This window comes from Gossypium hirsutum, chromosome A06 (genome assembly GCF_007990345.1).
Source record: "Gossypium hirsutum isolate 1008001.06 chromosome A06, Gossypium_hirsutum_v2.1, whole genome shotgun sequence".
Classification (NCBI taxonomy): Eukaryota; Viridiplantae; Streptophyta; class Magnoliopsida; order Malvales; family Malvaceae; genus Gossypium; species Gossypium hirsutum.
Window position 1 is genome coordinate 23,791,626 of NC_053429.1, and position 26,834 is coordinate 23,818,459.

Below are 26,834 nucleotides of genomic sequence, written 5' to 3' on the forward strand. Positions count from 1 at the left end.
AATTGGGCTGACCAGAACCGTCCATTGGCTGACCCAAATCAGAAAATTAGTTGATAAAATATGCTTGCAAAAAGGCCCTTGAAAAACCTCCAAATTACGTTCAAACCCCACCTTTATTTTAGGCTTTGTAGATTTGCCCCAGCCTATTTTTAGCAAGGTTGAAAGCTTCAACCTTGCCATGGGTGTGGCCGGCCATGGGAGGGCTCTCTTGGCTGCTTAATTTGCTATTTTTAGCAGCCCTCTTCAGCTATAAAAGCCACCCTATGCTACCCATTTCAAAGCATCCCTCAACATCCCTCATTCCACAACATTCTCTCATCCTCTCTTCACTTCTCTCAAAGTTTCCTCTCCATTTTCCATCCCATTTTTCCTTCCTCTTGTGCCGATTTCCTCTCTTGAGAAAGAGGTGTTCTTCAGCCATCTTGGGCAGCAATAAAGGATTCATAGAAGCCTTGTTTGGGGAAGACAACGGAGACTAAGAATGGAGCAACAGTTAAGCTGCAGAGAAACACTGGATTTGCTTTCTGTTCCCTTTCTTTTTAATTTCTGTTGTTTTTATGATGAACATATATATGAGAAATATTGTTGTTGAAATGTTTATTTTAATCAATTTAGCTTGAATTTAATTCGTGTTGGGTTGATTATATTTTGCCTACTTGAATTATTAAATTAGTGTTTATGTTGTTATAGGCCTCAATGAAATGCTTGATTAAGTAAAATCATGCTTAAGTTATCTGGCATTATAATTTTTTAGATAACTAAAGAATTAATTGTTTAAACGGATTGAAATTGCAATTAATGGACTCAGTACTTAATCAGTGCATGCTAAGGTAACTGAAAATTAAATCAGCATTGTATTTGGCGATACATATGCCTTGCATAACTTGCAAGATTGTTGTGATTAAATTGTTTCAAGGTATGGCTACTTTGTTACTTCACATGATCTTTTACATGTTTATTAAGTTGAATTAATCGGTTGAATCGACATAGGAATATGCGAGAGATAATTTAATTCAATAAGTATGTATGTGCGATAGCATGTTTACTTTATTAAATCTATTTAGTCGGTTGAATTGGCATAGGGATATGTTCAAGAGATAAATGGAATTCTTTTAATTAGCAAATATGTTCATAAGTTAGCAAATTACTGGGTTGCCATGAATTTATTCATAATAGTATAAGCACGAATTTAATATTTCTAAGTTAAACCGGTATAATAAATCCAACACAATTATATCATCTTGATTAAATCTTAATTGAAATCGTGCACTAGAACTCTTTTATTTTATTTAAATTGTTTGCTTAGTTTTAAAATCTTAGTTTATAAATCACTCTTTTCAAACCAAAATTATTTTTACCTCACCAAAGTGTTTTAATTAATTTCATAAATATTGCTTTTTACAGTCCCTGTGGGTACGATAACTCGACATTTACTTGTCACGTTATTACTTGTTACGATTGTGTACACTTGCACATTTCCACCGTTCCAGTTATCCACAAAGTTAGGAGGATCGGTGCAGTGGAAGACTTGATGGGGACTACACATTATCACTGGTTTATTTTGTTTTATGTTTTCTTTTAAGTTGTATTTTCTGGAATTGTATAGCTTTGATTTTGGGTTTTTGGATTTAACCTGCATATTTTTATGATGGTTTCATGTTAAGCATTGTTTTTTTAAAAATACGAAATATTTTTCTCAAACACGACGTTTTTCTAAGCTTCCGCTAAATTAATACGTTTTAAGGCAAGTCGACTAATTGAACATATGGTTGAAATAAGTAAAAGCAATTAAAGGTTTTTATCGAGTTAGCTCCGTTTTCGAAATCCTTTCCATGTGACATCATCAGATATAGCCATAACGTCTAGGCTGGGTTTAGGGTGTTACATTATTCCATTGGATTTTCCTGGTATGCGTATTATAGATATGTGTACTCTTTTTCCTTCACTAGGAAATTTTTTTCCCACATGGTTTTTATCTTAGTAAGGTTTTAACGAGGCACATTATCTACCAAAGGACATCTAAGGAGGAGTGTTATGAATATCTTATTAACTAGATATCCATCAAGATTAAGATAAGTTTTGATGTATTTTGAATTCTAATAGTCATTAGAAGTATATCTCTACTTCATTTATACTTTTTATGCCTATAAATAGAGACTTTAGAGAAGTTTTGTAAATATCCCATTGATTAATAAAATACGCTCTCTCTTTGTTCTCCCATTCTTTTTGTTCTTTACTCTCTATCTATTTATTTTATAACAATATAAACCTTAATCGCTTAATTTATTAGTATGCATTTATTAAACTACACCTAATGTACGTTTGGTTCACTATAATGGAATAGAGTTGTAAATAATAATTCAATTGTTTGGTTGAATGGATTGGAATAGAGCTGTAACAGCATTCTTGTGTTTGGTTGAATGGAATAGATGTTGTAATAGTATAAGGAAAAATGCTTAAATGACCAAAGTACCTTTAGCAGAATTCTATTAGATAGATGATTATTGTTATTGTTATTAAATTTTAGTAAGATTATTGTTAAATATATTTTCGTAGAAATAATATTAAATAATTTAATCATATTTTAACATAATTATTATTAAATAAATTTTAATAAAATAATATATAATTTAATAATATTTTTAATATAATTATTATAATATGAATTACAAAATCATAATATATAATATTATAAAAATAATATATAACCTACGTTATTATTTTTAAATTACAATACATATTTAATGTGTATTAAAAAAAACAAAATATTAGAAGTATTAAATAGCTTGAGAATTATATTTCACATCCAAACATAATATTCAAATATTAACAAAAAGTTACATGATTTCATTAGCTTATATGTCATAATCTAAACGTTAAATTTTACAAAATCAAAAACTTACAACATTGTAATGACATTCTAGCATGTCACTATACCATCCAAATATTACAAACACAAAAAGTGACCAAAATATCACCAACACAACCATAATTTTTAATGGTCAACAAGAAATCTTCTGACCCATTCCAATCGCACAGAAGAAGGTAAATTAAAGAAAATGAGCATTTGTGTTGGATGGTCTGGAATTTTGCTCAACGCGCGATAGCGCTCATCCTTTGTTAAACCTTTTACTTCGAATAAGGTTGGATATAATTTTAGAGCACTTTCTTGAATGGTCATTTCTAACTTTTGTTGAATTAACACTTCAGAGGAAATGCTCCTATTGATTTCAAGATCAACAGTCGGTATGTCTTCCGCCAATAAAATGGAAGCATCAGTAAATGAAGTAGAAGAAATATGACCACTCGCATCAGAAATATTTTTTTTCTTCTTTGAAAATGTGGAATCACCTTGGTTTCTAGGTGGTTGCAATTATGTAGTTGAAAAATCCATGTCATCCAAAGAAACATCATTTTCGCATCCATGGAAATCATTTTTTTCTTCATGAGTATTTGTAGTAACTACATCCTCAACATCTATTTCTTCAATAATATCAGCGGCTATTTGAGCATCTTTCCCAGTGACTCGATCTTTTGTGTAGATGGCAGTAAGTTGGTCATAATAAGGGAAACTACAATGTCTGAATTAATCAGCTTCTTTATAACTCTATAAAAAATGAGAAATCCATATTAGATATAAGTTTGGTCAAAACAAATTAAGAAAGACTTGAAATAATTCTTATATGTATATATGAGTTCAAATATGAGTTCAACACAGTATCTTCAACAACAACAAGTTGCCTATGCTCGTTCCAACCAAGGCCGCTATTTTTTTTCCACTAAGCATGTCATAAGCGATTGCCTAATACCTTTTCAATTTCCTAATCCTTGATTCAAGATTAGGTTTAGCCTTCAACATAGCATGGGGTAAAACTTTTTCTAACATTTTTTCCAGCTCATTTAAATAACCGTATTTGAATCTCATATTTGCATTAAAAGTTCCAAAATTGTGCAAGTTGACCAATACAGGCAACCAATGCAACATCTTCTTTTGAAACCCATTTCCTTTTGGTTCATCGAGAACTTTGAGAAGAAACACTTGATTCTGAAAAACTTGACATAGCTATCTTAAGATAAAATGCAAATTAAAATTAAGTTCAATATTATGAATCAAAAGGTCAACACTTTATAAAATTATTACACATAATGAATCAAAATAAAATAAATTATAATTCAACAAGTCTAGTACAATACAGAAGAACAATTCAAACACCACCAAAGTGTAATGCCCTGCTTTATTTAGCTTTGTTTTTATGAATTCTGTCATTGGTTCAGTGTTCTAATTGTATGTTTGAGGTCTTGGGTTCAAGTCCCATTGTTGGAAAATTCTATTATTTTTTTATCCTAGCCTTACCCCTATTAAGTGGGCTTATGTTATATTTTCTGTCAACTCATATCAGAATGAGCCTGTTGGTTCAAGTGGTAATGCGTTAGCTTGCCCAAAGGTCTCGTGTTTGAACCCCTATGTGAGCGAAAGATGTTATTTTTACTTCTATGAGTGTGTGACCGGTTTTATAGTAGAAGTTGTGGGTCGGTTTAGTGGGTTGTTAGTTAGTGGGATAATTGGGTGTTAGGAAATTCTTTTATTTTATTTTATTTTTATTTTTCCTTTCTCGAATTTTTTCTGACGTTAGTTTCTTCTCTCTCTCTTCCTTTCCTCTATGATTTCCTTTTTGCCTTTTTTTCTCTATTCTGTTCAACAAATCGATTGTTCTAATTGTTGGGGTTTGGTATTTCAGTGTTACCTCGTTCGTTTTGGAAAGTTTGTAAGTTCGTTTGGTTTGGTTTTTTTTTTTACTTTTAAGCAGGCGTGATGGTGTAGTTAGAGAAGTTAATTTTTTACGAATGTGTACCGAGTAGGAGAAGACTGTGAAGTAGTGAATTACACTCTAATAGCTTAATCCGTTATAGTGGTTGTTTTCGTCGGCAGTAATTTTGTGTGCGTTGTTTGAATTTTTGTTATCGAATTCATAAATTAGTTACAACGATGTTTGAGATACTATTTTTAGGTTTCGAAGGTCTTAGGATTGCTTCCATATCAAAATCGAGCCAAGTGTGTAACGAAAATGCGAAAAAACGTCGATCGATGAAAGCTAAAAATTTAGTCTGTCGATGCCACACGCGCATGTGTTCGGCCATGTGGTAGGCCGTGTGTGACACACGACTGTGTGGGTCACAAAGTCTAGGCTGATTTTGGTGTGTGTGCCACACGAGCATGTGGGCCCAAATTTTAGATAGTTTTCCCTAGGATTGCACGCGCTGTTTCGATCGACTGTGGGCCTTCCATAGGGTCGGTATGGGCAAAATAAGCCCTTAAGCATGAAACATGTTACTTTGTTAGACTGAAAATAACTTAAATAGTGTTTATATGAGATTGACAAGATATGGTATGTTTAATCAAATCTGTCACACCTATACGTGTATAATGTCGTTATGTATAAGCATGCATATTATCTGTTATTCTATTTATCTATATCTGTGTATGGGGCGTGTTATGTATATGTGGAGAAAGTATTCTATGAGGTGATATTTTGCCAATATACTGGCAGCATGGCTACAATTTATTTTGATAAGTGTCGTATGGACACTATATGATGTTTAGGACTGGGTGAATATTTTATACTCATGTGGTGTGTTGGGATGGTCGAAGTTGGTGTGTAGAAGATGAGGGTAGGACTATGCATATTGGATTCTGTATGATTCTGTAAATAATTTATGTCTGTATCTGTTCTGCTATGCGATAAAATCTGAATTTATATTTCCATTGAGTTACACACTGGTTTTTTTTTAAAACTAACATCCGTTTGTCTATTCTGTTTAGGTAATCCTCAAGTATAGGTGGGTCGATGCGACGGAGGCCCAGTTGTGACCACTAGTCTGTAAACTATTTTTACTTAATAGTTTATTTAATTTTCTGGTTTTCTTTTGAGAGTTTTGTAATTTTGGGACTCTCTGAAATTTCTGGTTTTGTTTTTGGATTTGAGTTTGATTTAAATTTCTTACGACGCTCAACAAAACAATTTACGAAAACAATGATTTTACGTAAACAAACATTTTTGAGAACACAAACTCAGTTTTCAAAACTTAACAACTTTTATACTTCCGCTGCAAATTATAGTTTTGTCTGAAAGAGCAAACAAACGATGGTTTTACGAATGAGTATAACGATATATTCTTTTAAATAAAGTGTTAAGATGTCTTAAAAGGAAAAAACAAATTTTTAATTTTTCTTTGCAACATCTTCAGATTCGGCCATAACGTCTAGGTTAGGTTTGAGGTGTTACATTTAGTGGTATCAGAGCTAAGTTATAAAACTCAGGCTGTGAAATTTTAGGTTTAAAATTGTATTTGTAAAAGAGCTGGTTTTCAAGCAAAGTTTGTTTCTTTTTTAGTAAAGTATGTGGTACACCGAGTTTTCAGCGTCGATCCTGTAAGTACTTCTAAACTTAGAAATACTGTAGTTAGAAAACTCTGAATTTTCTAAGACTACACTGAGTTAGTTAGGGACTGAATCTCCTGAAAATTTTTGAAACTTCTGATAAATATTTGAAGCTAAAATACTTGCTAGTAAACAATGAAACTGATACATAAAATTTTGTAATGTAGATAAAATAGTGATTACGATAAGTGCTCGTGAAATGCATGGCCGTGGTACTCGTGGGCACGACGGGCACCTTAGAGGGATTGGATATGAGCAAGAAATCGATTACAGCAACTACTGAGATCGAGTCTCAAAACTGCTCGGTTAAAGACGATGCATTATCCCAAACCATGCTGAGAGTATTGGAGAGGGTCGCTGAACCCCATTCTGGTTCTGGAGCCATAGGTCAGTAACAAAACGACTCTGGTCTAATGGTATTTTTAGGGGCGTCACTAGAGTTGCCCTTACTGTGGCCGAATATTGGTTGAAGGCCACAGAAAGGATAATGAATGACATTGACTACACTCTTGAGCAAAAACTGAAGGATGTATCTTTGCTTTGCGATGACATGTACTAGTGGTGGTTATCGATTGAGGAAGGTACTTATTCGGATCAGATTAATTGAGAGTATTTTAAGACCATCTTCTAGAGGAAATATGTGGGGGCAAACTATATGGATGCTCGCAGACGTGAGTTTAAGAACCTCACTCACAGGGATAGGATAGTGACCTAGTATGAGGCCGAATTTCTGAGATTGAGCCACTATGCTCAAGGGATGGTGGCATCGAAATATGAAAAATGTGTTGCTTTGAAGATGGTCTGAAAGACAATCTGAGAGTCTTGGTAGCTCCACAAAGGGAGCGAGAGTTTGTCGTTTTGGTGGACAAGCCGAAGATTACTTAAAAGGTTAATCACGTTGAGCACCAGAATAGGGACAAAGAGAGGGTAAGAATAAAAGGGATTTAGAGCTCTCTAGTTCTATTCAGAGGCCTAAGAAATGGGCCAAACATGATGGGCCTTCTAGAGTGAGAGTTCTAGTTGCTCCTACTGTGGCTTAGTAGTGCAGTGACCGGGGTAAGCGCTATCCAAGTGAGTGTTAAACGAGGTCGGGAGCATGTCTGCGATATGGGTTGATGAAGCACCGTATTAGGGATTGTCCACAATGATCTGATCAAATGTAAGCTCTAGTTACGAGTTTTGTTCAGCCTTCTAGGGTAATTCAACAGCCGCCTAGGGGCCGTGGTCCGACTAGGGGTGATAATGGTATGGGTAGGGGATAGAGAACACCAAACAGAGGTGCTAATTAGACTGAGGTGAGGCAGCCTGTTCTAGTATATACTGCTTGATGCCATGAAGACAAAAACACCCCTGATGTCGTTACAAGTTCGTTCCTTATTTATGATGTTCCTTATATTACACTAATAAACATAGGGTTAATGCACTCCTACATAGTTAATTCTGTCTTCGATAACTTGGAGATTTCTATTGAGATTACTTCTGGTGAGATTTCTGTATTAAGGCCATTGGGCCAATCTGTTCGGGTAAATAGACTGTATAGGAATGTATCGTTGAAGGTACAAGAGGTTGTATTTTCTGCTAATTCGATGGAGCTACCGTTCAGAAAATTTGATTTGATTTTAGGTATGGACTGGCTTGTGGAGCATTGAGTTAGTTTAGATTATGCTACTAAGAAGGTAGTTCTGAGATTTAAGAATGATGTGGAAATGGTTGTGATCAACGAGCATCGGGATTACCTATCCAATGTAATCTCTGCTTTTGTGGCCTAAAAATTGGTTCGAAAAAAGTGTGAAGCGTACCTGGCCTATGTAAGTGGTTTGGCTTCTGTGGAATCTTCTATTGAAAACATAGAACATTTAAGGAATTTTTGGATGTTTTTCCTGATGAATTACTAGGTTTACCTTAGAACCAGAAAGTTAAGTTCAGCATTGAGCTTTTACCGGGTACAGCTCCGGTGTCCATCGCTCCTTACCATATGAGACCGAAGGGGCTTATGGAGCTAAAGGCTCAACTTCAAGAGCTTTTGGATCGTGGTTTCATCCATCTTAATGTGTCTCCGTGGGGGGCACCGTTTTATTCGTAAAGAAAAAGTATGGTACCATGAGAATATGCATCGGCTACCAACAGTTGAATAAGCTAACTGTGAAGAATAAGAACCCACTTTCGATGATCAACGACCTGTTTGATCAGTTTCATTGGGCCTCGGTATTCTTTAAGATAGATCTCCATTCTGGGCATTATAAGCTTAGGGTTAAGGAAGTTAATATTCATAAGATGACTTTTAGGACTCGTTGTGGGCATTACGAGTTCCTAGTCATGCCCTTTGATTTAATGAATGCTCCGTCTACATTCATGGATCTGATAAATTGGGTCTTCCAACCATATTTGGATCATTTCATCGTGGTTTTCATCAACAACATTCTGGTGTACTCTAAGACCGAAGATGACCATGATGATCATCTTAGAGTAGTTCTTCAGATACTTCGAGAGAAACAACTCTACGCTAAGTTGAGCAAGTGTGAGTTTTGGTTAAGGGAAGTAACTTTTCTAGGGCATGTGGTTTCTGCTGAAGGGATCCGAGTTGATATTGGAAAGATTAAAGCTGTACTTGGTTGGAAATAGCCTAAAAATGTTTCAGAGATTTGCAGTTTTCTAGGTCTTTCAGGTTTTTACCGGAGGTTTGTTAAGGGGTTCTCATTAATTGCAGCTCATCTGACTAAGCTTTTTTGTAAGAACGCTCCTTTTGTCTAGACTGGTGAGCAATAATCGAGCTTTGAGAAGCTCAAGTCTATTTTGACTCAGGCTCTTGTTCTGATACAGCCTGAATCTAGTAAGGAGTTTGTGGTTTATAGTGATGCATCACATGTCGATTTGGGATGTGTTATTATGCAAGATGGCAAGGTTGTGGCTTATCCATCTCGACAACTTAAGTCACATGAGGGAAATTATTCAACGCACGACCTCGAGTTCGCTACAGAGGTTTTTGCCTTAAAGATTTGGAAGAACTATCTGTATGGTGAAAGGTGGATCATCTATACCGATCACAAGAGCCTTAAGTACCTCTTTACTCAAAAAGAGTTGAACTTCAAGCACCGTAGATAGATTGAGCTGCTTAAGGATTACGACTGCACGATAGAGTATTATCTCAGTAAGGCCAATGTGATAGCCGATGCTTTTACTCGTAGAGCGATGACTGATTTGAAGGTGATGTTTGCTCACCTAAGCCTGTTTGTTTATGAGAGTCTGTTAACTAAGTTGCAAGTTCAGCCGACTTAGACTGATCAGATTCAAGATAAACAGTTAGGAGATGATTCTCTAGTTCTGCGTTTCTGTCAAGTAGAGAGTGGTAGTACATCTGACCTTGGGCTGAATAGTGATGGGGTTTTATGTTTTTGATGACGGGTTTGTGTACCGAATGACTCTGATTTGAGACAGTCTATTCTGAAAGAAAAGCATATTAGTCCTTATGCTATGAATCTTGGTGGAAATAAGATGTATTGAAATCTTTGTGAACTATATCGGTGGCCGAATTTGAAACAAGAGGTAATAGATTTTGTTTCTAGGTGTTTGACGTGCCAGCAAGTTAAAGCTAATCATCAGTTACTTTTGGGTTTACTTTAGCCTTTTAAGATTCCCATATGGAAATAAGAACGTGTGACTATGGACTTTGTTAGTGGGTTGCCCTTAACTCCTACAAAAAAGGATTCTGTATGGGTCATCGTGGATCGGTTGACCAAGTCCGCCCACTTCATTCTGGTTTAGACATTATTCTCTTCAAAAATTGGCCAAGCTATACTTTCTGAGATTGTAAGACTTTATGGGGTTTTGATTTCGATAATTTCAAATAAAGATCCTCGCTTCACGTCTCAGTTTTGGAAGAAACTTTATGAAGCTTTAGGTTCAAGATTGGATTTCAGTACTATGTTCCATCCTTAGACTAATAGTCAATCTGAGAAGGTGATTCAAATACTGGAGGATATGCTTCGGGGTTATGTGGTTGATTTTTGAGGTAGTTGGGAGGATTTCCTACCGTTAGCTGAGTTCGACTATAATAATAGTTTTCAGTCCAGTATTCAAATGGTACCTTACGAGGCTCTGTATGGTTGTAAGTGTCGTACTCCATTATGTTGGACTAGGCTGGGTGAACGTCGAGTTTTGAGTCCTGAATTGGTTTCCGAGACTAAAGACAAAGTTAGATTGATTTGAGATCATCTTAAGGCAGCTTCTGATAGATAGAAGCCCTATGCAGATCTGAAAATGAGGGACATTGAGTACTTCGTGGGTGATTTTGTATTTCTTAAAGTATCTCCATGGAAGAAGGTTCTACGGTTTGGACGTAAAGGCAAGTTAAGCCCTAGGTTCATTTGGCCGTATCAAACTCTAAAGCGTGTGGGACCGGTTACTTATTAGTTGGAGTTACCTCTAAAGTTAGACCGTACCCATGATGTATTTCACGTCTCTATGTTTAGGTGGTATATCGGTTTGACCCATCTCACGTTTCTATTAAGGAGATTGAAGTTAAAACAGATTTGACATTTGAGGAAGAATCGATTCAGATTCTGAATTGAGATGTAAAAATTCTGAAGAGAAAGTCTATTCTGTTAGTTAAGGTTCTGTGGCTGAATCATGACACTAAAGAATCCACGTGGGAACCTAAGGACTTGATCCATCAACAGTATCCGCATCTGTTTGAATTAGGTAATTTCGAGGTCGAAATTTCTTTTAGGGGGTAGAGTTGTAACGCCTTGATTTATTTAGCTTTATTTTTATGAATTCTGTTTTAAATGAGTATCTACTTTAGTGGCTAAGTGTTCTGATTGTATGTTTGAGGTCTTGGGTTCAAGTCCTATTGTTGGAAAATTATGTTATTTTTTATCCTAGCCTTACCATTATTGGGTGGGCTTATGTTAATTTTCGGTCAACTCATATCAGAATGAGCTTTCTGATTCAAGCGGCAAGGTGTTAGCTTACCTTAAGGTCTTGTGTCTGAACCCCCATGTGAACGAATGATGTTATTTTTGCTTCTGTGAGTGTGTGACCGGTTCTGTAGTAGAAGTTTAGTGGGGTTGAAAGTCTGTGATGGTAGTTAAAAGTTAGTAGGTCAGTTTATTGGGATAATGGGGTGTTTGGATATTCTTTGATTTGATTTTTGTTTTTCCTTTCTTAAATTTTCTTTTCCAACGTTAGTTTCTTCTCTCCCTCTTTTTTTCCTTTGCAATTTCTTTTTTTTTTCCTTTTTCTCTCTATTTTGTTCAACAAATCAATTATTCTAATCGTTGGGGTTCTGTATTCCAATTATACCTCGTTTGTTTTGGTAAGTTTGTAAGTTCGTTTGGTTTGGTTTTCTTTCCTTTTAAATTGGCATAATGGTGTAGTTAGGGAAGTTAATATTCTGCGAATGTGTGTCGCATAGGAGAAGACTGTGAAGTAGTGAATTATGCTCCAACGACTTAATCTGTGATAGTGGTTGTTTTCGTCGGCGGTAAGTTTGTGTGCGTTGTTCAAATTTTTATTGTTGAATTTGTAAATTATTTGTTAAAATAGTGTTTGTGATACTATTTTTAGGTTCTAGAGGTTTCAGGATTGCTTTCACATCAAAATTGAGCCAGGTGTGTAACGAAAACACGAGAAACCATTGGTCGACAAAAGCAAAAAATTTGGCCTATCAATGCCACACGGGCTTGTGGTAGGCTGTGTGTGACACACAATCATATAACGGGTGTGTATGTGGCAGTGTAGGTTACACGGCCTAAGCCGATTTGGGCGTGTGGGCCCACATACGGGCATATGGGCCCAAATTTTAGAATTTTTTCCCTAGGGCCGCATACGTTGTTCTGATCGACTGTAGGCCTTCCATAGAGTCGGTATGGGCAAAATAAGCCCTTAAGCATGAAACTTGTTACTCTGTTAGACTTAAAATAGCTTAAATAATATTTATATGAGATTGACGAGATATGGTATGTTTAATCTAATTTATCACACCTATGCGTGTATGATGTCTATTATGTATAAGCATGCATATTATTTGTTATTTTGTCTATCTGTATTTGTGTATGGGGCGGGTTATGTATATGTAGAGGAAGTATTTTGTGAGGCGATATTTCACCAATATACTGGTAGCATGGCTATGATTTATTCTGATAAATGTCGTATGGACACTATGTGGTGTGTAGGGCTAGGTGGGTGTTTTATACCCCATATGGTGTGTTGGGATGGTCGAAGTTGGTGTGTAGAGGATAGGGGTCGAACTATGCATATTGGATTCTGTATGTTTCTGTCGATAATCTGATTTTGTAAAGAATTTAAGTCTGTATGTATTCTGCTATGCAATAAAATATGTATTTATGTTTCCGTTGAGTTACACACTGAGTTTTTTAAAACTCACACCCGTTTGTCTGTTCTGTTCAGGTAAACCTCAGGCATAGGCGGGTTGGTGCGACGGAGGCTCAGTTGTGACAACTAGTTTGTAAACTATATTTACTTAATAGTTTATTTGATTTTCTAGTTTTCTTTTGAGAGGTTTTTTAATTTTGGGACTCTTTGGACTTTTTGGTTTCATTTTTGGATTTGAGTTTGATTTAAGTTTCTTGCGACGCTCAACAAAATAATTTACAAAAACAACGGTTTTACGCAAACAAACATTTTTGAGAACACAAACTCAGTTTTCAAAACTTAACGACTTCTATACTTCCGCTGCAACTTATCGTTTTGTCTGAAAGAGTAAACAAACAATGGTTTTACAAATGAGTATAACAACATATTCTTTTAAGTAAAGAGGTATGATGTTTTTAAAGGAAAAAACGAATTTTTAATTTTTCTTCGTAACATTTCCAAATTCGACCATAATGTCTAGGCCGGGTTTGGGGTGTTACACAAAGTTTCATAAACTAGATACATGAAATAACATACACAAATTAACGTTTATTATTTTTACCCTAAACCTAACTAATTTCTAGATGCTTGTCATTCATTGAACATTTAATTGGCTAGTTCCATCCTTCAAGTAGCCCATGCATCCGATGGATGAATATTTACTATATTTGATTCATCGTCATCTATCACATTACTAGGTAATCCTTCTCCCAACTTCGTTTCAATAGGATCAAGACTCATATAGGTTTGAATAAAATTATGAAGCAAACAACATGCAATAATGATTCTATTGTGCACCCTCACATGATAGAATGATGGACTCCGAAGTATTCCCCATCCAAGTTTTAATAACTCAAAGCATCTTTCAATAACATTACATGCTGAAGCATGTTTCATATTAAAAATTCTTTCGGAGTACTTGCTGGTAACCCTAACGCCACTCATTCAAATGATATCTTTATTCTCTAAAAGGCGCAATCCCTTACAGTTTGTATATCCAACATCAACTAGATAATAAAAACATAAAAAAACTATTTATCATGGTTAATTTCCCAAAAAAGTATGATCTTAAAAATTAATTCAAATTCCTCCAATTTTGCACTTTACCATCAGGAACTTTTAGTCCATGTCTCCTACTAATGGCATCTCGAAGAACCCGTCCATCAGCAACAGAACCTTCCCAACCAGGACGAACATAAACAAAATGCATATCAGGTGTACAAACACCTAACATATTTGTTGCTATGTCACCTTTTCACGTTCGATATCTAGATTTATCAACTGTTGGAACCCTAATCTTAATGTGAGTTCTATCTAAAACACCTAAGCAATTCTACAACACATGTATAAAACCTTAGGTTAGGACACTATATTTAAATCTAAATCAATTAAATTATATACGAGCTATATATGAAATTCACTCCAATACCTTGAACCATTTCCACATTGGGTCCGTAGAATTAGTTGTAATTGGCTCTGCCTTTTTAAATAACACATCTTGTAAGCGTATGACAACATTTAAAATATTGTGAAATGATTTGCTAACGATTTCTCTGAACCTATTAAAGTGATGCTTGATAACTAGGTTTTAAGGTGATGAGAAATGATATGTAAGAACATTACCATTTGCTCATCAAGAAGCATGTTTCTTGACGACTTCAGTCCTCCTAAAGTTTGTAACATCTCACATAGTTTAAAAAAAGTAACTTTATTCATCTTAACTTCTTCAATAAAGGTCTCGTCACTAGCATGTACAAATCTTTTCACATAATCTCATTTTGCATAAAAATCTAAAATATATTATTTAATCCTTGGTCTATAAGTATATAGGCTATGGATGACACCTAATGTAACTAAGAACTAACTCGCAACTATACATATTTGCAACCATACTATCAATGTAAGACCAATTCTTTTACACCTCTCACTTTGTACTATTAAAGACAGACGAGTCATTACTGCAAGATATTAAAGTGTTACATATCTTCAAATCATAGTAAAATGGTCACATTTCTCCAATAGTAATTTCAATAACAGTAAAATAAAATGAAAGAATTTAATTATCAAAGAACTTACAGTGATTCAATGAATACAAGATGCTCAATTGTGGGTGGAAGAAGCAATCAAGCAAGCCAAAGAAGAATAAGAAGCAATACTACACTGTCAAAGAAAAATGAACAATACATATTAAGAATATTTGCAAAGCAAAAACTAGAAATTACAACTATCTTTGCAAGTAAAAAACTTAAAATTTATTTCTTTATCAATCACCCAAAATAGAAAAAAGAAAAGAAAAGAATGTGTTTTTGTGGATTTGATTAATTGATGACTGATGCTTAAGAATAATTTTTTAAAAAAATTAATATTTAATACATCCACATCCAAATTACATAATTTCCAGATTTACAAAAATATACATATATTATATGAATTTTTTTTAAAAATTTGATCTTTAATTTACCTTTAAAAAGCTTGTATTCATCCTCACATTGTAATTAACTAATATTGTATTTGAATTAATAATTGTGAATAGAAAAAGATATATTATTTTGTTTGAATAGTTAAAATTAGTAAGATGAAAGAAATAATATAAATTTAATAATTTTTGTGAGAAAAGAAAAGAAATAATTGAATATATTAAATTTTTTATAAGTTACATATTGAATAGTTAAATAAAAAGGGCTTAACTTTCTAAACATAGCATTTCACTTGAACTAAAAAAATATTTAAATAAGGTCTTATTTTCTTTTATTTTGTATTAACTCAATTCGTTTATAGGTATACAATGTGTTAAATATCTTAAAAATTATGTATTTTAAAATATTCGATTATTATTATTTAAATAAAATATAAAACTCCATATATATTACATTCTTACCATAACTTGATTTGTTTTTAGCATTTTACTTTTTTTTTTGTTTCGTTTGTTGAGATAGTTTTTATATTTGAATAAAAGAAGTTCAACTCTCTTATTAAAAGTAATGAATTCACATGCAATTCTGGTATTTTTATTATTAATTTTAAAATTTTAGTTTAAAAATATATTAAATTAAATACACCAGATTAAAAATTGTATATAAAGTTTTTTTTTTGAAATAAAATATGTTCGTAGTGTTAATTATGATTTTTAATCAAACAATATAAGTAATATAAAACATTATTTAAACACCAAAATTAAATATAACATAAAGTAAAAATATCAAAAATAAAAATAGTTTTAAAATATATTAAAAGATTAAAATAATTTTAAACGAAATATATCAAAAATAAAAACATATCGAAAATTAAATATAACCAAAATGTTCTTGTTTAAAGTAAAAAGATTAAATTCGAATTGTAAATGTAGTTTCACACACACACACATATATATATATTGCCTTTCCCGTATTACTAAAAAAGAGTAATGATATATTCATTCCGATGGAGATATTTGTTTATGTCCCTTTTCCTTGTTCATTCTTTTCTGTCAGTCTACAAGGGTGAGCTACTCTTTACCTTAGCAGCCTCCTTTTTCATTAACAAATTTCATCTTTCCAAAGTTGAACACATAACCAACTTATAACAAAGACATTGGGAGGGTATTGTCACTTGAGCACACCCTTGAGGATATTTTTCCTCTTCGTGTTGCTACCTTCAACCATTCCTTTAGCTAAAACACACAAACCATTCCATTATTTCAAGAGGATACACATTTAACACATAATGGTTTCAACTTAAAGCATTGCATGGTTATTTTATACATATAAACATCTAAATACGCGGTTGAGAGGAGGACTTTTCCTTTCTCAAAATTTAACATGCGGTAGCTCAATTCGAACAACAAAGAAAATGAGCAGAAATAAGAAATTCTCCTAAATATTTTCGTCTTTCTCCCTTCTTCTTTTTTCACTGTCCCCCTTTAAGCAACCCAAGAACTTTCCTAGAACCCTTTCTGAATCCCAAATTCACATACAAGACAAATCATATGAAGTTACTAGAACATTTGATGTAACTTGTTTTTTCAAGACCCAAATCATATGAAATATATATGGGAGTTTCATATGTTATGAAACATGCATCTGCCAAGAAATTGATATCCTTGCAATAAGGAAAAATTTCACAATCACAAAAGTATACTACACTTGTAAATATATTTTAAGTTAAGTTATCCTAGCCTAAAATAAAAAAAAACCAAAACCTAGATATTTTAAAACTTAAAATCAACCCAATGATCATTTCCAACTAAAAAATCCAAATAAAAAAAAAACTTAACAAAAAACCAAAGGCAAAATGCATTAGTTGATGAACAAAAATTGAAAAAATTCTAAATTGTTACTACTCTCACTACTCCTTCAACTCTTCACCGTTTATCATAAAAATGAATGGAAAACACAAAACCAATAAAACTAAAAATGAACACATAACATTACATAAGGTTGAACAATTAAAGCATACTCATCTAGCATATGGCTAAACTAAAATGACTCAAACAAGTAGTGCAAACACGCAACAATGATAAAACATGGAAAAAAATACAATTTAGGAAATGGTTTAAGGTATATCACACTAGAAATGTAAGTTTCGTAAGGTTACATGGTCAAAAAGCGAACAACAATGGTATTAAACAACAACAACCCTTGCTGTTAATAGTAATAATATATTATCAAAATATACATGTATAAACTAAAATTGAGACACCGTTGGAAACACGATGCTAAAGAAGAGTAACTCTCATAAGCATAACAACCATTTAAATAGGGATTAATCAAACAATTAAGAAGCATTAAGAAGCAAAAAGTTTCCTTTAATCATATATAGGCTTTATTAGTAAATTGGCCCTTGATATCAGTCAATAAGAACATGACAAGCAGCATATTCTTTATTGGATACCATACACTTTGGGGGTAAAATGAGACAAAATTGGTAGTTTAGTTTAAAAAACTAATATGAGAGTTGGAGTATAGTTCAAGGGCCAATTTACTAATAAATCCTATTATATATATACACATTACATACATTGATCATAGTCGAATTCAAGAAGCAATATTACATAATCCATTTTCCGGCTTCAAAAACCAAGAATCCCCCTTATCAACTTTCTTACAACTACTGCTTGTATAAACTGAATGCCCAACAACCATTGCAAGATTCTTAAGCTTGGCATTCAGATAGTAATTACTGAAGTTTCCTATCATTTCTAAAAAACATGTACTCTTGATATTTTCGGCTTATTTTATCTTTAATAAATATTTCGGAAGAATTGATCATATAACTTGATCAAAAACATGTACTCTTGATATTTTCAACTTATTTTAAATGTACTTTAGCCAAATTTTTATTGAGGATATAGAGTAGAAGTTTATTTTTAACTAAAGAGTTTTACAACAAAATATCTAAGAGAACAATCCAAGAAAGTGAGTTTACGTATCACACATACTTAATTAATACCAAAATTTTTATTGAAGGTTAATTTGAATTGTACTTTGTGAATTGTAAGGCTGGGTTCAAGCTCACTAAGAGCCATATGGTAGCAAGAGTCCAGCTTAAAATGAAGCCTATAGGGTGAAAATAACAACATAAGAGGCTCATGACTCTCATCACTAAGACAACTAATCATAGTAAATATAAATTATTATTACTGGTAATAAAAGAAACTCAAAACTAGACAATAGAAGAAAGATATGATAGAAAACAGTGAAATCCATAAGCCATTCACCACAGAGCATTTTGTAAATGATTAGAACTAAATTATTGTCATTAAAGAGCAAGGCTTGCATAGATGGCTAGACTAGAGTACACTGCTTGAAAAATAAAAGAAGAAAAGCAGTTAAATAGGCAATAGCTTCAAGTTCTATCAAATTCATGTTTTTAGTCTCAAATTCATGGTGTTTGATTTTCTCTCAGATAGTATTGTCTAAGTTCTTTATTAAGTTCTATAAACAGTTGAGTTGTTTAGGCGGTGATTGTATAACTCTCTATAGAAGTAGAAGCAGAACCACTCGAACCAACTAAATACTATACCAGACATCTTTTTGGAAAAATGCCAATAAAACAATTAGAAAGAGTTAAGAAAAAATGTTACCTCTCTTAAGCGAGCTAGATTGCGACCATTCTCCCCATAAACAAAGTCAATAACATTCTCAGGAACTTTAATCTCTACAGTTGTATTTGTCACAACGGTAGATTTGTTTCCACTGCAAACATGGGTACATTAGTTATGAGAAACTGTCCGAAAGCGTTACTTCCCATTCCCCACTCCCAATTATATTTGGCCCCATATAACACCATTAAAGTTCAACAATATAAAACCAGCATCAATCTTCAAAATTATATAGGATATACTAAATTGATTTCGTATAATAACAAGATAAGATCTTGAGAATTTAATGTATTTAATTTAGATGGTTTACCATTACTGAAAAGAAACCTATTATTTCTACTAATTTAACGAAAAAAATAGAAAAAAAAAGGAAATCAAAATGGGAGAAAAAATAATTACAGGCAGATGAATCAATTGCAAATCTGGGAAAATCTTTGGCATATTAGAGATTTAGATGGAGACGGAGATAACCCTTTTGGTAAAACATAGATTTGCCATTTCCATTTTCAAGACTTTGAACTAGTCTTGTTAGGGTTACTAAAAGAGGCAGAGGAAATTGAAAGGAATAACAAAAAAGATAAAGGTTTATCTGAGGGAGGATTGCTACTGGTAGGAGACAAAGGAAGCAAAGGAGGTAAGGATTGAGATCAGGTTGAGTAAGAGCTTTTTGAGGTGAGAAAATCGGAGGATAAAATGGAAACGGGACTTATATTAATTGCGTATTTAGTGGTGATGAAACGGAATAAGAATGCCTCCTATTCCATGCTTAAACACATAATAGAATAGGCCCGTAATAGGCATTCTATTGAACCAAACTATGGTTTCTGGTAGGCCCACAAAATTGGATTGTAACCAAACATGCCCCTAATATTTTAAAATTTTAGTTAAAACGTTGAATGGGGTAGGTACGGTGACTTAGCAGTAGCCATCTTATTTTTGTTTGGTTCTTTCCTTTAAGGGAATGCCCCGTTTTCCCTCCAATGTGCCCCGTGAAAATAATTCAAATCCTAACCTTCCCGAGTTCCTCAAATCCAGTCTCTACCGTTTCGGCCACGCTCCGCTGAGTCCTCTCCCCAACATAGAGCAATGCTCTCAAGATCCACTGCATCCCAGCTTATCTACGCCGCTGCCGGCGACGACGACGACGACGATTTTCAAATTCCCCCAACTCAAACCCTTTCAGCTTCCCTAAAACCTACCTCACACAAAACCCCCCTTAAACCTTCCAACACTCCCCACCCTCCTTTCAAGAAACGCAAGCACTCCGCTAACCCTGGGAAAGAAAACGCCGTCGTTTCCGCCATTCCAGCAACTCGATCCGATGATCTCCCCGATCTTCACGATATTTGCGGCTTGGATTTAATACCTTCCAGCATCGATTCTAGTTTTGATTCAACCTCTGCTCAAAATAAGGAATCTGATACTGGAAAATGTGACGAGAAGAAAATGGAGTCATTGGAATTGACTAAAGGTTATATGTGTAATTCAGTAGAGTGGAGATTGATAAGGCCGATATCAGAATTAAGCGAGGGATTCCGTGAAGTTTGCGAGGAAGATGAGGAGCTTGATGAGTTACTTAAGCTATGCGATGAGGTGGAAGAAAAAGAAGAAGAAGTGTCTCGAGAAGAAGAAGAAGACAATGGAGTTGAAAATGAAAGAAATGGTGAAGACAAAGGTTCAGTTCCGTGTCCGCTTTGTGGGGTTGATATTACGAATTTGAATGAAGAGCAGCGGCTAGTTCACACCAATGGTTGTCTCGACAAGGTGGAGAATCCGCCTCCAAGAGTAAGTTCAATATTCATCTTCCTATGGTATAGTAATGCTTATTTGCTCTTCTTTGTGGTAATTGGCTTCCTGTTGTACATGTGATTATTCGTAGGTTGTTGTTCATTCTAGTGTTGACAGTGAGCTTCATAGCTTTCCTGAGGTTGTAGATGGTCCCCTTTCGTCTCCTCGACAAGTTGTTGATGTCTCCCCTGTTGTTAATTGGTTAAGTGGTCTTGGTTTAGCAAAATATGCCGCAGCTTTTGTCCGAGAAGAGGTTGATTGGGACACTCTAAAGTGGTTGACCGAAGAGGTATGCTGCTTAGACTGTCTCTTGGATACTCGTATTGAGTATAGTACTTCCATATGTTTTACGGCTCTGGAAAACTTTCATTATTCTCCTCTTACTTAGCTTTTCAAGTTTGATATCTGCATAAGCATATAATAGAAAAATTAAGAACAGGCATAGGGTCCAATATGCCATCACCCGGGAATAGGAAATGGTTTAGGAATGTGGATATCACCAGAATTTTTGTGGATCGGAAATTATCATTGTGGTAATTTAACAAAGAGATTATTGTTACAAAACTATTTGCGATAAGCATGAGAAGTTGCTAAAATATGAAATTTATGACTAGAAATTTCGTACTGTGCTAAAATCACGGAAGCTAGTTAATTATTTCTGAATAATATGAAGCCATCTTTCTTGTAGGTCCCAGATTGTCGTACTGTTGTAGTGTTGGCTGTTGTTTCATAGATGTTTCTTTTTCCTATTATTTCATATAAGTTTCACATGCCAGAGCTTGTTTCACTGGATGAAGCTCCCTTCTCCTCGTTTTTCTTCTTTTTGCAGGATTTGTTCAGCATAGGTGTTACTGCACTTGGCCCTAGGAAGAAGATTGTGCATGCTCTTAGTGAACTCAGAAAAGAAGGCTTACGTGCAGCTGAGCCACATATGGATCATCCCAGACATGAAAAAGGATCAGCCAAAAGCAACAAAAGAAAGATGCAAACCGAGCTTTCTAATGTTGCAGACGATGAAACTACTAAACCAGCTGTAAACAAGTTAATTACAGATTATTTTCCTGGCTACGTTTCTGATAGGAAGAAAGTTTGCACTCCAACAAGAGGACAGGATAGGTCTGACAAAGGACAATCAAGTTCTGGTCGAAGACCTGTGCAGAAAAATAATGTTAAAAATGGAAAACTAAAAGACATTCCTTCATGGTGTTGCATTCCTGGGACACCATTTCGAGTGGTAATGGGCCGTATCTGTTAATAACAATAACTTTCAGCTAATGCTTCTTAATAGCAAATAATTCTACCAGCAGCATGAGCTATTATTTCTCTTTATTCCACTGTTTTGCAAGCACCTTATATGTTTCATGGTTTCTTATGTATTGGCACTTATTAAGTACAGCTGTAATTATATATTTCCTTTTATGGATCTATTTGATACCTAACTGAACCAGGCTTTAGAAGATAAAATTAGTACTTTTCTCTAACATATTTTGGTACCTATGCTTTTTTGGTGTTTCTTAAGTTTATTCTAATTTACATTTTCAGGATGCTTTCAAATACCTTAGAGGAGATTGTTCCCACTGGTTTCTCACGCACTTCCATATGGACCGTAAGTTCAATAACAATTTTCTCATTCAGTATATTCTCAAATACATAGCAGGATGCTATTCGAGTGGTAGGATAGGGTGCTTAGCTTCCAACATATCCTTTTTTTGCAATATCTTTACTCAAATATGATGAATAGCATGCTTAAGTGGCTTTCGATGTTTTACAATTTTGTTTTATGTAGTATGATGCACGCAATTCTTCTGGTGGTCATTTATTTTTGGTCTTTTCAAACTTTTATATTGAGATAGCCAGCTTTGTTTTTTCATATAAATTCCCATCAGAGACCTGCCAACTAAAATTGAATTTATAATAGTTTCAGACCTGCAGCGATAAGAACTTTATTCTTATATTCTGTGTTTATTTTTATGTCTTCTTTTATATTATCATTTCTGTAATAACAAACAATGCAAGTCTCTAAGTGACACCCAATTAAACTCTTGGGGTAGACTGACCTGCTATAGTATATTTTTTTGTAAACGAGTCAAATTCGTTACTGATGTGAAAGTTAACTGAAGAGAATCTTTTCCATAATGATTTACCTTTCACTGTTGTATATTGGCTTTGATGTGCGGACAGATCCATGATTATTCTGTTCTGTTTTTATATTTGACAGTGCGGCAAGTCCATTACCCTGAATTGGGTTATATTGCTATACTGTTTTATTCTTTGTTCCATGCATAATGATCTGGTAGCAGTTTGGGCCCAGAATCGATCATATGTGGGAACAGTAATTTAGAGACACTGTTCCTATGGTCCTAAATAATAGCTTGTGATATTGCATTCGGTTATGCTTTTACATCCTTTGCCCTCTTCCATCATTGAATCCAAGTAGGTCCACAAGCATTTGATACCTTCTTGCAGAGGCACTCTGCAATTGCACGTTTAGCCTGACTGTCTGTGAAAATTTAGTAGTTGAATTATTGGTTCATACTCATCTGCTTTCGTTTTCCTTAGCAGATTATCAAGGTTTAACAAAGTCTTTTAGTCATGGTAAAATTTACTGCTCCTCAATCACAGCACGGCTTGTAAACTTGAAGCTTGGAATCCCATGGGCAATGTTGCAAGTTTTACCCCTCAATGAAAAGATCAATATTTCTGGAATTTACATAACATGCTTGGATGCAAATCACTGCCCAGGATCCATCATGATACTCTTTGAACCGCCTAACGGTAAGGTGTGGTCTTCACTGAATTCTCAGACACTCTATCATCATTTTGCATGTGATTTTTCTTCTCTTTCCTCTCAAAACTAACTCTGTTTTGTTATATGTTCAGGCTATTCTCCACACAGGAGATTTTCGCTATAGTGAGGAAATGGGAGGCCTGTCTCTTTTGCATGCTTGTCCTATACATACTCTCATCCTTGATACAACTTACTGTAATCCTCAGGTTAGGCTTCGTGTCAATAATTCCATTGCATTCAAACAATAGTTGGTTTCACTTATATGTTTGGTATTTATAAGCTGGCTGCACTAATCTTGGCGATTATTTCATAATTTTTTGTTTGAGATTTGTTTCTGTTCTGTAGAACAAATAATGTATGTATTAACTTATGGCGGTCTCGTCATTAAGTTCTTTATGCCAACATAATCTCATTTAGTTCTTTATGTCTAGAGTTGACATGATTATAAATAGAATCTTCGAATGCAAGATTTTATATTTAAAACGTTTTTCTTTAACTTTCCACAGAATAGATTTCTCCTTATGTAATTTAAAAGTACACTTTGTATAATTGTATAGTTTAGTCATCCACAACTAAATGAAATTTATTCTTATGCCATGATGTCTATCAGTATGACTTCCCGAAGCAAGTAGCTGTTATACAGTTTGTCATTGAGGCAATCCAAGCAGAGGCGTTCAATCCTAAGACACTTTTTCTAATTGGCAGCTATACAATTGGTAGAGTTTCCACTATCTTTTCTTTGAATTGCTCTAATACATGCTTCCCCTCTGGTGGATATATATTGAAGAGAAACAAAAAGCTGCCATGATTTTTGTTATGTTCATTAAACGTTATAGTTAAAAGTTGTAACTTTCTTAAGCCTTCTCTTCCAAAGAGATTTCCAATCTAAATTTGATTTTAATATTTTTAAGTAAAGGTCTGCACTTATAACTGTTTCCGCTTATATAAGACAGGAAAGGAAAGGCTATTCTTGGAGGTTGCACGTGTCCTTCGTCGAAAGGTTTACATCACTGCAGCAAAGCTCCGTCTATTGGAATGCTTGGGGTTCTCCGAGGAAGACATGCAGTGGTTCACATCTAATGATCAGGAAAGCCAGATCCATGTTGTCCCTATGTGGACACTTGCAAGCTTCAAACGACTGAAACATATATCTAATCATTATGCGGTGAGGAACATGCAATATTTTACCTTATTCTTTTCTTTCATAAGATAAATATACATCAATGAACAATGAGTTTGCTATACCCTGAGAAATACTTCATTGAAAATAAGTAGTGTAAAAATCAACTTTCTGAAAAGCTGGATATGTTGAGATTGTCTTCTGTGAAATTAATATATGAAGTCATATTGTACTTTTAACTCAAAAGTAGGAAAGGTGAAGAAGATGGATCAGATTCTATGACCCACTTAAGATTAGCATAAATGAACTATTTGTGACATGGTTTAATACTCCTTGTACTTACTTAGTTTCTCATTGTCAGCGTCGCATTTATTAGGAAATGAAATTAGAAGATTAGTAGTATAGATCTTTCTTTTGAAAGACACATTATAGATTCTTAATGTATTTCGTTACCACGTAGAGGGAATTTGTGATATCCTCTTTACTCGGAGAATGTCATCTATTTTATTCTAAATAATCTTACTAGTATAGTTGTTTTCAGAGAATGTCAAGTGGTGCTGCAACTACATAAACATGCTATACATTTTCAATTTTGTTTGAAGTCATTTTACCTTCAACGCTTTTATGTAGTATGTTTGTTTTTCTTTATACTAGTAATGTTTATGCATATGCAACTATTGATGGATCGTGGATATTTCTTCTTCTCAGCGTCGATTCAATCTAGTAGTTGCTTTCTCTCCCACGGGTTGGACCTTTGTTAAGGGAAAAAAGAAATCTCCAGGGAGAAGGTGGCAGCAGGGTACCATCATAAGGTATTTCTCTCATCCATATCTGTTCTTAAAAGAAGTCTATTTCATCTTCCAAGCCCTAACCTGCTTGCTTTCTCTACTTGGAAAGAATATTCAATTAAAAAAAAATTGTTTATAAAAGAGGCTGCACTGGGGCATGTGTTTTATGTGACATTTGAGCAATTTGGAGGCTTTCAGGTATTAATTTAGGTTTTCAATGGGGTTTGATTTCAGCCTTAGGTTTAACCTAATTTTTCATGAGATATGTATGGAGTCACCTTTGTTAATGGACTAGGATGCGAATCTTAATTTTTAAAAGTTTTTCATATATTTAGAGTATCATACTTTTAACTCGTGTGATCATAAGATGTGTATCGGATATGAGTACTTTAGATAAAATGAATCTGAGCCAGACCAAATATAGGGTCTGATTAAAATTTTGAGAAAAGACTTACTGATGCTATTTTCCAGGTACGAAGTACCATATAGTGAGCATAGCAGCTTCACTGAGCTCAGAGAATTTGTGAAACTTGTATCTCCAGAAAACATAATACCAAGTGTAAATAACGAGGGACCAGATTCTGCTAAAGCAATGATATCCCATTTGCTACCTTGATTTGTTCTCTACTTGATCTCTCAAGTAGCAGCACTATATCTTTTGCTCTGGTTGCTGCAGTTGCAAGTTACAGAGATGGAATGGGTTGAACATCCGATTTCACCCTTGTGTTATTATTGGATTTCAAGGCATGGTTCAAGGTAAAGCTAATTTATTTCTTGAACTCATTAAATTGTAAACATTTAAGCATGTCATATAGTTTAAGAATCACACGCTTAAATGCAAGAATTGATTTGATTAAATAAATTATTATAAAAATAGAAAAAAATTAATCGCCAATTTAATTTGTCCATATTAATTCACAGGTTAATTAATCTATTCAAATTGATATCAACCGAATTTAGATTAAATTAATCTAACGGGTTGATTTGGCTTAATTTAAACAACATTGACTTAATGGCAGTAAAAGTTAGAAAACTCCCATCTCTGTTAAGATGGAATGATTGCATTGCATTGCATTGCCTGTTTTGATTTCTAATATGGATACCTATAAAATAAACAATTACCAACTGTGATTTATGGTATTTATACACTATGGGTAAGCTAACATTTATGTTCACTTTAAAATAAAATAGAGTTTATTTTATTTTTATCATTTGAATTTTTTTCAATTTAATTATTTTAATTAAAATAATTATGCGAATTAGTCAATTTCATTAAAATTTTTGTTAATCATTAATAGATTATGGTTTTCAATAATCTTCTCTCAATTGAAAACCTTGGCCTCCCATTTGTCTCGCCGATGCCATCGTTGCTTAAGCTTTAGAATCGTAGTTTGGCCTTTGATTACCTTTTTCGATCGTGCTCATTGCTAGAAAAGAGTGAGAATTGTTGATTTTGCTCT

At 34.0% G+C, this 26,834-nt stretch overlaps 1 protein-coding gene and 1 long non-coding RNA gene across 4 annotated transcripts; one reads left to right on the plus strand and one right to left on the minus strand.

Annotated features, from left to right (window-relative positions):
- Nucleotides 1–3,154: 3,154 nt before the first annotated feature.
- LOC107961634 (uncharacterized) lies at nt 3,155–19,646 on the minus strand. Its single transcript, XR_001701330.2, has 5 exons — nt 19,290–19,646; nt 18,873–18,984; nt 16,307–16,460; nt 14,888–14,971; nt 3,155–3,607 (listed from the first exon to the last, which is right to left on the minus strand). It is a non-coding gene; the product is annotated as an uncharacterized lncRNA (long non-coding RNA).
- Nucleotides 19,647–19,797: 151 nt separating this feature from the next.
- On the plus strand, nt 19,798–26,269 carry LOC107961635 (DNA cross-link repair protein SNM1). Of its 3 annotated transcripts, none has more exons than XM_016897692.2 (10): nt 19,798–20,675; nt 20,770–20,967; nt 21,508–21,912; nt 22,221–22,284; nt 23,241–23,458; nt 23,559–23,672; nt 24,077–24,182; nt 24,420–24,631; nt 25,295–25,398; nt 25,846–26,269. In XM_016897692.2, the coding sequence occupies exons 1-10, from the start codon at nt 19,977–19,979 to the stop codon at nt 25,988–25,990; spliced, it is 2,265 nt and encodes a 754-aa protein (XP_016753181.1). In that variant the 5' UTR covers nt 19,798–19,976; the 3' UTR covers nt 25,991–26,269. The 3 variants fall into 3 exon arrangements, 2 of the variants coding, with proteins under 2 accessions (XP_016753181.1, XP_016753182.1); XM_016897693.1 differs by having other exon boundaries at nt 19,815–20,675; nt 23,301–23,458; XR_005928408.1 differs by lacking the exon at nt 25,846–26,269 and having other exon boundaries at nt 19,815–20,675; nt 24,416–24,631; nt 25,295–25,403.
- Nucleotides 26,270–26,834: the final 565 nt, after the last annotated feature.

Bases quoted from the DNA above. Each gene is read 5' to 3' on its own strand.
- LOC107961635 (XM_016897692.2), top strand. From the start codon at position 19,977: ATGCTCTCAAGATCCACTGCATCCCAGCTTATCTACGCCGCTGCCGGC. The intron at 20,968-21,507 runs GTATGCTGCTTA...TTCTTTTTGCAG, and splicing joins TAAAGTGGTTGACCGAAGAG to GATTTGTTCAGCATAGGTGT. The intron at 21,913-22,220 runs GTAATGGGCCGT...TTACATTTTCAG, and splicing joins CTGGGACACCATTTCGAGTG to GATGCTTTCAAATACCTTAG.